The sequence below is a fragment of the Diaphorina citri genome, unplaced genomic scaffold (genome assembly GCF_000475195.1).
Source record: "Diaphorina citri unplaced genomic scaffold, Diaci psyllid genome assembly version 1.1 scaffold1094, whole genome shotgun sequence".
Taxonomy (NCBI): Eukaryota; Metazoa; Arthropoda; class Insecta; order Hemiptera; family Psyllidae; genus Diaphorina; species Diaphorina citri.
Window position 1 is genome coordinate 88,170 of NW_007378523.1, and position 15,157 is coordinate 103,326.

The 15,157-nt window shown below is 37.7% G+C and overlaps 1 protein-coding gene across 4 annotated transcripts; it reads right to left on the reverse strand.

Annotated features, from left to right (window-relative positions):
- Window positions 1–3,181: 3,181 nt before the first annotated feature.
- On the reverse strand, window positions 3,182–8,127 carry LOC103514161 (flavin-containing monooxygenase FMO GS-OX4-like). 4 transcript variants are annotated; one of them, XM_026827206.1, is made up of 4 exons: window positions 7,969–8,127; window positions 7,080–7,246; window positions 5,299–5,462; window positions 3,182–3,967 (listed from the first exon to the last, which is right to left on the reverse strand). In XM_026827206.1, exons 3-4 carry the CDS (start codon window positions 5,353–5,355, stop codon window positions 3,632–3,634), a joined length of 393 nt encoding a protein of 130 aa, XP_026683007.1. In that variant the 5' UTR covers window positions 5,356–5,462; window positions 7,080–7,246; window positions 7,969–8,127; the 3' UTR covers window positions 3,182–3,631. The 4 variants fall into 4 exon arrangements, with proteins under 4 accessions (XP_026683007.1, XP_026683006.1, XP_026683004.1 ...); XM_026827205.1 differs by lacking the exon at window positions 7,080–7,246; XM_026827203.1 differs by lacking the exon at window positions 5,299–5,462.
- Window positions 8,128–15,157: the final 7,030 nt, after the last annotated feature.

The window sequence follows — 15,157 nt, forward strand, 5'->3', positions numbered from 1 at the left end:
GAGACCCGGGATTATAACCCGGACACAACACTGCGCTTGGCCACCTGGGTAATCGTTGCTTTCCCTCAGTCTCGGATAGACATCATTTTTTTTTTTTTTTTTTTTTTTTTTTAAAAAATTTTTGTGTGCGCCCTTTTTTTTTTTTTTTTTTTTTTTTTTTTTTTTTTTTTTTTTTCACTGTATCATATTTGTACATGTACCTCTACTTCTAAACCCTTACCTACTTAAAGATATCTAATATCCTAATATCTACTACCTATTGTATTGAAATGTTTTCCGAAAGCTATCTCTTGATCAAAAACTCTATCCCCGGGCGAGAATCGAACCCGCGGCCTAGCGCTTACAAGGCAGGCGCACTACCAACTAAGCTAACTAGGCTGGCATAGACATCATTTATTTGGTTCTTTCAACTCAAAAGAATAAACTACAGAGCAGAAACACAGAGTAAATTTCATGGGGGTTAACCTAACCTTCTTGAGAGAACAATACTTGTTCTTTATACATAGGTATGTAGTGAGCAGTGGCGGCGTTTCCTTTCGGGAAACTGACCACTGGAAAATTGACCTCTGCCCTAATAGAAACAGAATGTAACAGTGATCAGTGGTCAGTTTTCCAGAAATGAAAATATGAAAATACACCTAATCTTTCAACGTTTAAGATGAAACTGTAAATCCGTATTAGAATTCAACTGACATCAAAATCACTGGACGCAGTGGCTACATTTCTGCCTTGCCACAAATTCAAGAGAGAGAAAAGAAAAAAAAAAAAAAAAAAAAAAAAAAAAAAAAAAAAAAAAAAAAAAATTAGAAACAATCAATCTCAGTATTAATAAAGAAGCTATATTATTAAAGAAATACCTGCATGTAGAAAAAAATAAATAAAATTTACACTGTCCGTGTGTTATGCCCGCCACTCGCGTTCAGACTGCCTGGCAGATCTGGTCTCACAGAGCGCGGTCTATCAGACCGTTTAACGTGGCGGAAAAAGCTTGAGACCTGGGTCCGTCAGACTGTCTGAGCTTGAGTGGCGGACATTACGCATCACCATTTGAGAACTATATTGACCTATGTCAAATGGAGACCCGGGATTATAACCCGGACACAACACTCATTTTTTTTTTTTTTTTTAAAGAGGTTTGACAGAGGGAACTGTAACTGCTATGGTCTTATCGTCCCGAAATCGAAGAGAGAAGGAAGACAGGATAGGAGAAAGCCGAGAACGAACATTATCCCATCAGGATAAAAACCTCCCCGGGCGGGAATCGAACCCGTGGCCTAGCGCTTACAAGGCAGACGCACTACCAACTAAGCTAACTAGGCTGGCATAGACATCATTTATTTGGTTATTTCAACTCAAAACAATTAACTACAGAGCAGAAACACAGAGTAAATTTCATGGGGGTTAACCTAACCTTCTTGAGAGGACAATACTTGTTCTTTATACATAGGTATGTAGTGAGCAGTGGCGGCGTTTCCTTTCGGGAAACTGACCACTGGAAACTTGACCTCTGCCCTAATAGAAACAGAATGGAACAGTGATCAGTTGGTCAGTTTTCCAGAAATGAAAATATCAAAATACACCTAATCTTTCAACGTTTAAGATGAAACTGTAAATCCGTATTAGAATTCAACTGGCATCAAAAGCACTGGACGCAGTGGCTAAATTTCTGCCTTGCAACAAATTCAAGAGAAAAAAACATCAGCCGTTCCGCAAACCGCCAAACAGACTTACTTCAAGCTCTTGTACATGCTGCTGTGTACTGGCAGACCGTATTGATCTCGCCCTGTTTGTTCTGTGTACACCCAAGTTCCGCCAACATTGTCGGTCTGTTCGAATGTCGTACATGTAAAGCCGCTACCGGGTTCTGTCAGTCGTTTGGTGGCGGTTAAGCCGCCAGCACCACCGCCAATGACGCCAATGTGAAGGGTGGGGGATGTTTTGTCCTGGACCATTGTTGAGGTTGACTAGAAAACTGGAGGAGTCTGAGGGAGAGAAAAAGGACGCGTTAGAACTCAGCTCCATTGGATACGTAAAGGTGTGTCCACAACTCCACACACAGTCGACGGTGGTCAATCGATATAAATCCAAGGCCGTCCACTATGTTTTGACCTTTCCACACAACTTAGGCACGTCACGACGTTGCTCGTCGTTGACTCGAATCTATTGGACTAGAAATGCACGACGCGCAACGCGACGAGAAATATCTCGTCGCGTAGTGTCGCGTTTAAAATTTTACGAGAGGAGAAATGGATTTTGTTTTCTCTGGTTTAAAAATTACAAGACGAGTGTGAAGTATTAAAACCCAACCTGTAGGTAATTAAAATTTAGTACAAACCTGGTATGAAAAATAGAGGAGGTGCACCACCAAAAGTTGACTGGATCACTAAATTTTTTAACAAAAATAAATTACACCAGAAGCTTTTTATTATTTTAGGTATCACTTCGTTATTCAAATCAAGGAATTTTCAAGTTTTTGGAGTTCTAAACTGTCTCTCTTCTCTTTATTTATTTCTTTTCTGCTCTTTTTACTTGTAGTTGCTCAGGTGCTGTCTCTTTGTAAACTGATGGCAGCCCGGAGGGATGGCTCCCATATTTATAAGATTCCGCTCTGATAATTATCAACAGAAGTGACAGATGATGGGCCTAGTCCAGGGTCGTTCTCAGGCTACCCGGAGATAGGGACTCAAAGAATAGGCTCCTCGAAACAACTTTTTACAGCACAAGAAAACTAGAGCCGTATTTTCCTTTCGGAATCTGACACGATTTCCCCTTGCTTGAAGCCCATTTCCCCTCTTGTAAAGGGAAATACGGGATTTAGTTCAACCACTATATGTGGCGCCTGTAATCCCCACCACTCACGCTCAGACAGTCTGACATACTGGAGTCTGAAGCAATTTCCGCCACATACGTTACGACGGTCTCCCAAACCGCGGTCTGGGAGACCTGGGTCTTTCAGACGTTTTGAGCTTGAGTGGAAAATCCAAGATGATGTTTTCTGAAACATGGGATTTGGTCTTCAGAAGAGGGTAAATCTTATCAGATTCCGAAAGGAACATGAGCGTTAGGTCAGTTTTAGCTGAATTGGGCACTCGTATTTTATTTTCCTTTTCGGGAAAATGCTGATTCGTTTCACCTAGGGGTCCGGGCCTAAGGAAAGTATGCACAGCCAAAATATCAGATTTGTCGGAAAACAAGTTTAAAAGCGTGTAAGTACTAAGTACGGAAGTACTTAAAAAATCAAGTACCTAGTCACAGGCTATGGCGAAATGTCGTATTCAATTACGAGGAAAATAAAAGGTACCTAAGTACTTAATCGATGACTACACACCAAAGTTTCAACTTGACTTTCAAGTTTCATCAAGTTTATACGAGTACCTATAGGTACGTCACTGGCCGCAGTGTTTTATTTTTGTTCAGAAATAAGAGGTAAGTACTTAATCGTAGATTATGACTACTCTTTAAATTTTCAAACTTCTCTTTCAAGTTTCATCAAGTTTATACGAGAACCTATAGGTACCTACGCAGTGTTTTATTTTTGTTCAGAAATAAAAGGTAAGTACTAAGTACTTAATCGTAGAGTATGACTACACTTTAAAGTTTCAAACTTGTCTTTCAAGTTGCAACTTTCCCCTCAAAGTTGCGACTCTTCCCGTTCGTACACTTCAAAGTGATCATCATCCAGGATCGTATACACAAAGTTCCTGTATCTCTTGAAGTTAAACTTCTTCCTCTCCCGTCCCGAGTGATGATAAATATCAATCACCGCCCGAGGTATCCTGACCGTGCCGCCACAGAGGGCGGTCAGATCGTTAATATACTTCTCCATGTTTTCGCCTAGGACGTGATAGTGTTTCCTCTTCAGTCCGCGCGTCTGTTTGTCTTTCAGTTCGGCTTCGAGTTCGTCCATCATGGCCCCTCGGTCCGGCAGGGAGATTTCGCCGAGCAAAACTTTGATGTAGTATTGGACCTGGGGAGATGAAGAGGAGATAAGTATAAGGGTAGTGCTTTATTTAGAGATTTGTACGGTCGGCTTAAAACAGTTTAGTACTTTAGTACTAGGAGATGATCTGTTAAGTTTATGTTAAGATAAGTTGTTGATCAGAGGCTACGTCCACACTATAAACTGTCTTTTCGTTCCACCAAAACCCTTCCATTTTACCTACTTTATATGGGTTTCAGGCGATGTCGACTGTAGTGTGGAGGCACCTTTAGAAATTTTGAGAGTGGATTTCCGAGAACGTTGGAAACAATTTGAATTCTAGGAAATCCTTGATTTTAGAAAAAGGTTAAAGAAAATTAAAAAAATGATAATTAAAAAAAAAGGACTGCTACATTCTAGAACTTACAAGGTGTTGATAAGTCTTAACTAGACCTTAGTGTTCTACTTAGCATGCTTTTTCCTTTTCCTCTTTTCTAAGTAATGAAGTGAGGCATATGACCAAAGAGTTTTGACTGAGAGAACTCTCTGATCATCCAGGAATCAAAGATAGAAACAGGATCGGATAATAATAATAATAGTGCTTATTTATACTGCTCGTATAGGACTGAAAAGTCCCTTTACTCCAGCAGTAGGCTACTACTATTATTGTGGTCAAATTCTCAAATTATATTGAGGATAAAATTCCATACCTCGGCTGGGATTGAACCCACGCCCTCCTGTTTACCAGGCGAGCGCCTTAACCACTACATCACCGAGGCATGTAATGTAATGCTCGATCTTAGCGCAGAGAGTTTTCAGTTAATCCAGAGTGCAAGACATACTGGCTTGTTTAAATCAAATGGGTTCGTCAAAGAAAACCCTTGACACCGTGCTAACTCTTGACACCGTGCTAAGATTGGCATTGGCCATTAAAGGTTTGATAGAGGGAACTGTAACAATGTAGGTGTTGTCCCGAAATCAGAGAGGAGGAAGACAGGATAGGAAAAAGCCAGTCGTTCCGAAAACGCACCTTATCTGTATGGGATAATGTTCGCCCCGGGCGGGAATTGAAGACGCGACCTAGCTCTATTACCTCCAACACAAAAGGCCTACTCTGAGGCTTACGTGTAGGGGCAACAGTCCTAAATATGGGTTGAGCTTCTACGAATCTAGCGCTACTCGAGCAGTATAAAAAAGCACAAGCCTCAAATAAGTAAAACTTTAAACCTTTAAACTTACTCATGCTGTAGGAGAGCTTATCAAAGAGTTGAGTGAATTTCAAATGAGTTGCGTTGATTTTATTGTGTACTTTATCAACATATTCGTCAAGATCTTGTAGTTCTTTCATGTATTTCTCAGCTAGGAGGACATTGTACTACCTCCAAATCAAACAATCGGAAAATAATCGTTTGTGTTGGAACCCCTATGACGGCCATGGAGGGAGTGTTAATATTGACCAGGTCTTTATACAACGGCCCCACCACACCGTCGTCCACATGCAACTCGCAAGATGGCGTTAGGAACCCGACGTGGTAATTATACCCTGCAACACACAAGGGGCGGGGCCCCAGACCTTGCTTACACTGCGTATGGGTGCGCTAGGTTTGATTGAAGGATGTTTACGCTACGTCTGGGTAAATGCATAAAGTATTGACGCTGTGTAGGGGTAAATTACCACATTTACTGGAAAAGGCGCATAGCTACATTAAAAAAAGAAAAGAAAGAAAAAAAAGAAGAAGAAAAATCTGAAAGAAGAAAAGATAGCAAAAGAGTAACCATTATTACCATAAACCAATAAACCACAGAGGGTATTCATAATTATAATACCTTTGTGTGAATAGACTTAAAAGGAGAAAAATGCAAAGTTAGAAAGTGTAATAGGTAACATAAAATTAAACTTACAGGTGCATATTATTGAAATTCAGAAAAAATAAAATTATTATTCATGTCCATTGAGCTATCTACGTAGACACATAACCGTGTACCTACCTCGGTACATTATTTTGTCTGGAAATCAGAAAAAATAGGTATTTACAACAATCCCAAGAAAATATGAACAACATTCCAGAAGAAAATGAAAAATAAAATAAACAGGTAAAATAAATAGGGAAGAATGAAGAAATAAAATAAAGTAAATAAAATAAAATAGGTACCTAAATAAAATATTTACAAACATTCCAGAAACAAAAAACCCCGTTTAACCCTTTGATGCACAACGTGCTAGTATAAACCCGCACCCAGACCTTGCTTACACTGCGTATGGGTGCGCTAGGTTTGATTGAAGGATGTTTACGCTACGTCTGGGTAAATGCATAAAGTATTGACGCTGTGTAGGGGTAAATTACCACATTTACTGGAAAAGGCGCATAGCTACATTAAAAAAAGAAAAGAAAGAAAAAAAAGAAGAAGAAAAATCTGAAAGAAGAAAAGATAGCAAAAGAGTAACCATTATTACCATAAACCAATAAACCACAGAGGGTATTCATAATTATAATACCTTTGTGTGAATAGACTTAAAAGGAGAAAAATGCAAAGTTAGAAAGTGTAATAGGTAACATAAAATTAAACTTACAGGTGCATATTATTGAAATTCAGAAAAAATAAAATTATTATTCATGTCCATTGAGCTATCTACGTAGACACATAACCGTGTACCTACCTCGGTACATTATTTTGTCTGGAAATCAGAAAAAATAGGTATTTACAACAATCCCAAGAAAATATGAACAACATTCCAGAAGAAAATGAAAAATAAAATAAACAGGTAAAATAAATAGGGAAGAATGAAGAAATAAAATAAAGTAAATAAAATAAAATAGGTACCGTCATCTGAGGTGACTTTGCACCTGCCCGGGTGACTTTGCACCAAATCAGTAAAATGTTTTGAATGCTGACTGAATGCTTAATAAAATATTTACAAACATTCCAGAAACAAAAAACCCCGTTTAACCCTTTGATGCACAACGTGCTAGTATAAACCCGCATAACCCTTTAAAGCAAACCGTGCTAGTGAATCATTCCCGTGCAAGTTGTTTTCTAAACCACAACGCCGCCACTTACTTGCAAGTCAAACAGTGGTATTGTGAACGCCAAGTAGGGCATTCCTATGAAAGCCATCGTGGTGTGAACCTGTTTTCTGGGCCACAACGCCGCCACTTACTTGCAAGTCAAACAGTGGTATTGTGAACGCCAAGTAGGGCATTCCTATGAAAGCCATCGTGGTGTGAACTATGTTGATGGTGTGCTTGTAAAGTGGAGTTAGAAATCGGTGCTCCTCGATTGAGATCTCGCAGGACGGAGTTAAAAATGGAAATTCAAAGAGGTAGCCTGAAAGCGAGTGTGACAGCCAATATTTTTTAAGAGTTTTTTTTTTTTTAATAATTTTGAAAAAAGGTAAGTTACATGATCAAAGTTAGGTATGAGGCCAAACATGTGCATTAATTAATATTTTTTTGGTGAAATTTAGGCAGGTAAATACCGAAATTAGGTAACTTCAGTTATTTGGTCCTGGTAAAACAAATTTACATTCCTGACTAAAACTCGAACTCTCGATCAACGGTTAGTGTTTCAGTGTTCAATTTTTCTAGTCTACAGATGGTATTTTTAGAGATCCTTTTTACCTCATTTTTATTTGGAGGGTTTTTTTTTTTCATTTACTTTTTGGAGGACGTTAATTTTTTTTTTTTTTTTTTTTTTTTTTTTTAATAAGTTTGAAAAAAGGTAAGTTAGGTACATGATCAAAGTTAGGTATGAGGCCAAACATGTGCATTAATTAATATTTTTTTTGGTGAAATTTAGGCAGGTAAATACCTAAATTAAGTAACTTCAAGTTAGTTGGTCCTGGTAAAACAAATTTACGTTCCTGACCATAATTCGAACTTAGTGCCTCTTAGTTAGTGGTTAGTGTTCTGGTCTTCGATTTTTCGCGTCTATAGATTTTTTACTTTTTAAGGGTCTCATTTTTATTTGAAAGGGGTTATTTCATTTGTTTATTGGGGAAAGTTAAATAATGTTTCTTTTTTGCGGGTGGAATGCCAGTTGTGACTTACCTGTACAGTAAATAATGGAGTCAAATGGGTGCGAGGTATCGTCTTGAAATACAACACTGTCTTGTAGGAGTCGCTTGATATCAGGTTTCTGAACAACGGAATCGCCTATTTGATGTTTGAACGCTACACTGATGTGATGACTTAGGAAAACCTATGGAAGGATCAGGAATTTTGAGTATGTTGGGACCGCTTTAATTTGGTGGTAAAAAGTTATACATAGTTACAGAATATACAACACATTTTTTTTTTTTTTTTTTTTTGCTTGTCACAAAGCCCTTTCTTTTGATAAAATTGGATCTTGAAAAAGTTCGTCGAGCTCAGACTTATGTGGCGTATGGTACAGGTGGGCGTGGCGTATGGTACAGGTGGGCCAATAAATGGTACGTTTTTTAGGTGGGCGAATAAATGGTACACTTACCCTACTTACCTAACTCCCACTACGTTACATATTTATGTAGTTATCCCTGTTCGGTACCGTGCGAAAATTTTCGATTTTTCTTGCAGTTTCAGAATGTACTAGAAAGAGTGGAAAATCGTGTGATGTTCACATCAGTTTTTTGTTTATACATATTTTTTCAATGGTACCAACCTAGATATATGAATAATTTATCACTTATCATTATCACCTTTGAGCGTGATAAAACTTTTCCACTCCTAAGACAAGAGGTGAAGTCAATCAAAGCTTATCGCCCCAAATTAAAATTTCTCCTTCAAATAAAATAATAATGTGTCTATTTCTTTGTTCCATTTTTGATGAGGACTAGAGATGATGAAAATAAATAATATTTACCTAGGCGATTACATCATAATACCTAATAATATACATAAACATATTACATATGAAGTAGGTAATGGAAATTTTTCAAATCAATCAATTTGTGTCGAACCCATAACTCCTTAACTGTTACACCATCATATTCCTCGTAAAAAAAGTGAATATTACGTATGTTGCTAGGTAAATTTCAAAGTAAACATTATGTACCTATAAGAGGAACAACTTTGTACAGAATTTTGTTCTGAACTATTTTATTCTATTTTTTCTCCCGATTTTTGCGATAATTGCAAAAAACTTGGGAAAAAAATGAAAAAGAGACTTACGCACTTCTGGTGCCGTTATCTGCAAAAATATTCGTTGAAACTTGTTCAAGACACTATCCCCTAGAATCCTACATCTAATGTATACCAAAATATCGGAAGCACTTCTGGTGCCGTTATCTGCAAAAAAAAATTCGTTGAAACTTGTTCAAGACACTATCCCCTAGAATCCTACATCTAATGTATACCAAAATCTCGAAATTTCTTCGGTGGGAATTTTTTTTATGTAAGAATATCAGAGTGGGATACAAAATGCTCAATATTTCATCTATCTTCTCTTGTGAGCTTGCTGCAATCCACAGAAGTTTACAATACATCATTGAAACACCCTGTATAAGAACTCATAAGATCCTAATAATGTATATTGCCTTATGGTCAGTCAGCTAATTTTCGCACTCCTTATGGCCAATCAGTTGAATTTTGTGTAATCAGTTTTTTAGGTATACCCTATCGGAATTTCCTCGGTGGGATTTTTTTTTTTTTTATCATTCCATATAAGAATATATCAGAGTGGGATACAAAATGCTCAATATTTCATCTATTTTCTCTTGTGAGCTTGCTGCAATCCAAAGAGGTTTACAATACATCATTGAAACACCCTGTATAAGAACTCATAAGATCCTAATAATCTCCGACTGCAAGAGCGCTATACAGGCTATAGCTGCGAAATGTATGAAGCATCAGTTAGTCTCATACATTCAGAACGATATATTTATTTTAAAATCCCAATATGAAATACTAGTTGAGTTTCTTTGGTGCCCTGGACACTAAATCTTCGATTGCAAGAGCGCTATACAGGCTATAGCTGCGAAATGTATGAAGCACCAGTTAGTCTCATACATTCAGAACGATATATTTATTTTAAAATCCCAATATGAAATACTAGTTGAGTTTCTTTGGTGCCCTGGACACTCCGGCATTGCTGGTAACGAAGAGGTAGACTTACTAGCGAAACAAACTGTTCAAAGTTCAAGCGCTCCTGTGTTACTCATCATTCAAACTATTGGCATTCAAATGGTAGTAAAAAAGAAAGTAATTGAACAATGGGCTCAAGAAAGGCGTCAAGAACCGGGAAACAAACTGTCACAAATCAAATCCTGCCCTCAAGAGTGGAAAACTGCTTTCAATAAGAAGAGAATACTGGAAACAGCATTAGCCAGAGTTTGAATTGTTCACACAAACCTGACACACGTACATCTCATCACAAGACAGCAGCCACCGGAATGTTCCTGTGGACAAGCACTCACGATCAAACACATTTTCACGGAATGTACCTTGCTCCAGCATCTAGGAATTAAAACATTTGGGTCTCCTACAGTCAACTTAAGTACCATCCTCAAAGATTCCCAAACAGAAATTAAGAAGTCGCTCAAATTCCTCCAATATTCCAAAATCCTGAAGCAGTTGTGAGTTTTTCCTTCCATCATTCAAACTATTGACATTCAAATGGTAGTAAAAAAGAAAGTAATTGAACAATGGGCTCAAGAATGGCGTCAAGAACCGGGAAACAAACTGTTACAAATCAAATCCTGCCCTCAAGAGTGGAAAACTGGTTTCAATAAGAAGAGAATACTGGAAACAGCATTAGCCAGAGTCAGAATTGGTCACACAAACCTGACACGCGGTGTACATCTCATCACAAGACAGCAGCCACAGGAATGTTCCTGTCTTCCTGTGGACCATCACTCACTATCAAACACATTTTCACGGAATGTACCTTGCTCCAGGATCTACGAATTAAAACATTTGGGTCTCCTACAGTCAACTTAAGTACCATCCTCAAAGATTCACATACAGAAATTAAGAAGTCCCTCAAATTCCTCCAATATTCCAAAATCCTGAAGCAGTTGTGAGTTTCTCCTTAAAAAAATACGTGATTGGCTTCGTCGCTCGTGTATTTTTACATTGAAAATCTATGATTTGTAATGTTTTTTGGAAAATAAATAAATAAAAAAAAAAATCTCGGAATACATTTTGTCTAGCAAAAACTCTTCGTTTCCTGGACTCTTTACCATGTTTTTACAGGGATAAGTATTCTTCTTTTACATACTATAGCTCATTCTTTGATTCTTTCCCTTCAGTCAAATCCTAAAACCCAATACTAATAATGTTTTATCTTTTCTTGTAGGTCCGACTAAATTTAAAACTCAAAGGTTACCTTGCATATTCTATCAGCAGAAGTCCTCGCTTGTTGCGCAGATTCGGGGTTCGAATCCCGGCGAGTTACAAAACTAAATTTACTTCAAAGAAATACAGTTTTTTAAACCGTCCACATTATTGTCTCTTAAGACAACTCTTTAAAACTCTTTTTTGAAAATTCTTCAGTCAAAACTGATTTGAAAGAAAAATTATACGTGAAAACGACTTAAAAACGGACTTAGACAGGATCTAGCCAACACAGGGCCTTCAGTCATCTATGAGGTGTGAGCCAACAAAGGGCTATGGAAGTACCAGCTGGAATCAGAAGGACAAAACACAACACGGACTATTATTTTCACCACAGTCTCTCAAAAATTTCATGCGTTTTGTAGCAAAAGAGGAATTAACAGCAAACTCCACAAACCCTACAATGGATGAATGGATGATCCAGATTCAGTTTTAGTACGGAAATCTCCAAAAGGAGCATGCTTTGTACTAACTTAGGCCATACAATATCGTAAGTTAGTTTTAGTACGGAAATCTCCAAAAGGAGCATGCTTTGTACTAACTTAGGCCATACAATATCGTAAGTTATATCCAATCCTAACAATTTTCTAGTAAAGATTATTTTGTTATTGGCTATTAACTACTTTTAAACAACTATAACTGTTCTATTCACATTTTTCACACAGCCAACACAGGGCTTTTCATCATGCACTTAGAAACAATATTATTTTAGAACGTCTATCTGCTAACTAACCTTTTGGTAAATCTAAATACCTAGAAATCTCAACCATTGGACACATAAAATGACTAAAAATATGTAAATCAGTGACTAGTGTGACAAGATTCAAACGTGCCAGAATTCGAGGACCAAATTTCCGACCTACCTGTGCAGTACAGGATGATGTCAACTTGTTCATAGCTACCGTCCTGGAATCGAACCCCGGTCGGAGTAAGTTCGGCGATGTCGGGTTTCATGACGGCGTTTTGCGGAAAGCGCAGAGTTTTGACGCGTTCCGAGTGGTGACTTAGGAATACCTGGAGGGGATGGAAAGCGATGTCAACTTGTTCATAGCTGCCGTCCTGGAATCGAACCCCGGTCGGAGTAAGTTCGGCGATATCGGGTTTCATGACGGCGTTTTGCGGAAAGCGCAGAGTTTTGACGCGTTCCGAGTGGTGACTTAGGAATACCTGGAGGGGATGGAAAGCGAATTATTACGGCGTAACTCGTAACCTCTTGACTCGAAGAAGTTGTTATCAAAAAGCCCAAACTAACTATTTTAGTGGAATTAAGGGTGTGATGCCCAATTTTGACCCCGTTACCCTTTGTGAGTTTCACACGATATTTTTCGCATGTCCTGTAGGCAATGTATGTAATTTAAATGAGGGTGTTCCCACTACACACGACACGATTTTTTTCCGAAGGACAAGTGGGCTCTGAGGATTAAAACAGAGTGGAGCCGAGAGCACGTAGAGTGAAGGGACGTTTACTTGCCATTGCTGGGATTCGAATCGCAGACAGGCGCTTTGACGTTATGGTGGTAAACGGCCTCTTTGGGGTTGAGGAATATACAAGATTGACTAACATAATTTAACGAACAAAAATAAAAGATTTGTCCAGAAATTTTAAGGTCATAAAACATAATATATGTAGGTATAGAGGTATATACACAATAATTATTTCATAAGAATACTGTAATACCTACCTATGTATCTATTGTTTACCAGGTCAAGAGCCTATTAATGAACAACATGAATAGTTACCCTACATTATTACGTATTGTTACCCTACATTAGCACCTAGATACCTACCTATTTCTACACTTTTCTCCACTGTCAATATTACAAATCGGTAGGTACCTATTTATGACTACATTATTAAATTTTATGTTTTCCGAAGTAAATAGACCTTGATAAAAACTTTATACCTCATCCCTTTGTTTACAATTCTCAAGTAAATAACCTAGGTTCATGTTTTATGTAGCTAGGTACAATTCTAGTATAATCTAGTGTGTGATGCGATTAAAAATTCGAGAACAATCCTTTTTACTATAGGTAGATATGTATTTCTACATAGTATATGACTATGATGTAAGTTGATCTATAATTGCCGAATCACATTATCAAATGCCTGATACGATCATGATTATTACATCATAATGATCGAATGTTTTACGCGTGCCTTTAGAGATCAAAAACTACAATACAATTTACCGAATCGTAACCTTTATCAGTACCTAGGGATGAATCTAGAATTTCTAACAAATCGGAATCGGACTTTGATTTGCCATGATGTGTGGGTTCATTTGGAATAAAAAAACGACGCATTTCATCGATTGATTTATCAGAGAAGAAAGGCCATTCTTAAAATAAAATTACTTATACCTACCTATCTAGGGTAAGTGTACCATTTATTCGCCCACCTAAAAAACGTACCATTTAGGTATTGGCCCAACTGTACCTACCATACGCCACATAAGTCTGAACTGGACGAACTTTTTCAAGATCCAATTTCATCAAAAGAAAGGGCTTAAAGATGCTATCGAACCAGTGCTATTCAAAAATTGTAGTCATAAAAACAAAAATTAGAAAAATAAATGTGGGCAGGTGGGCCAATAACTGGTACATTTTTTAGGTGGGCGAATAAATGGTACTCTTACCCTATCTACCTAAGTAGATTCAGACTGTCTGAGAGACCTAAAAGTCGGAAGCTTTTTCCACCACATACGTTTCGGTGGTCTGATAGACCTAGGCCGGCCATTCACTGTCATACACTATCAGGTCTACCTGATATTGAATCGCCCGCCCTATAGGTCGAACAGGCCTAGCCAATGTGAGCCAAGCTTTATCGTTCAAAACTTGGATGGACGGCTTAACTAAGGGATTATAGGTAATTGTAAAAAAAAAGTAGGTACAAATAATTGGATGATTTTTCCCCCGTTGCGATGATTTCTCCCGGTGATTTTTCCCCTAACATGTGTTTTATTGCAAATTTAGTCACGAGATGTGAATAGATGTGAATAGAGAGACCTAGAAAAGGTCAGAAGATTTTTTTTTTTTTTTTTTTTTTAAGAGATTTGACAGAGGGAACTGTAACTGCTATGGTCTTATCGTCCCGAAATCGAAGAGAGAAGGAAGACAGGATAGAAGAAAGCCAGCCGTTCTGAGAACGAACATTATCCCATCAGGATAAAATCCGCCCCGTGCGGGAATCGAACCCGCGGCCTAGCGCTTACAAGGCAGACGCACTACCAACTAAGCTAACTAGGCTGGCTGGTCAGAAGATTGAATCACGCGAGGCAGAACCCGAGAGTAAGTGCTCAAAAAGTTTATTAAAAAAAAAAAAAAAAAAAACACGTTAGGTCAATTAGAGGTCTAAAAGACATAGCCTTGTCAACTCAATATACTTCAGCTAATAGTAATCGGTCCCCTTTAGCCATCAGGTCTGTAGCCAAGATTTTGTCGAGGGGGGCCGAGAGTCCCCGTAAATATGGTCCGGCCTTTATAATTATATAGGTACATTATGTATGTAGGTAATACAATAGGTGGATTGTGAATAAAACAAGTATTTAATAGCAAAAATAGGAAAATAATATATTAATCTTTGTATTTTAACAGCATAATAAATTAATAAATATTAAATTAAATATTAATATTTAATTATTTAGCGAACATTTAGGAAATAATATTGTACCTGTTTTCTCTCTACGCGCGAACTCTTGATACAAATCTCTAAACGGTTTCACAGCTTTACAGGTTAAGATTGTTACAATTACCTACATGTAAACTTAAGTACATCTAGAAAGATAAGTAGCACCTTAACAAAATAAATTACTATCATCTACTTGGGTATAAAATCATCCACTTAGTTTAGGTAGGAGGTATGTATTCAAATTAGTCCAGGTACTTTGTAAAGCAATTTTGAAAGCACCATTTGAGGCAGAAATCATGG

Coding starts and splice junctions, on each gene's coding strand:
- LOC103514161 (XM_026827205.1), bottom strand. CDS start 5,355: ATGGCCGTCATAGGGGTTCCAACACAAACGATTATTTTCCGATTGTTT. Junction 3,968..5,298: donor TCCGATTGTTTGATTTGGAG/GTAGTACAATGT, acceptor TCATCTCCCCAG/GTCCAATACTACATCAAAGT.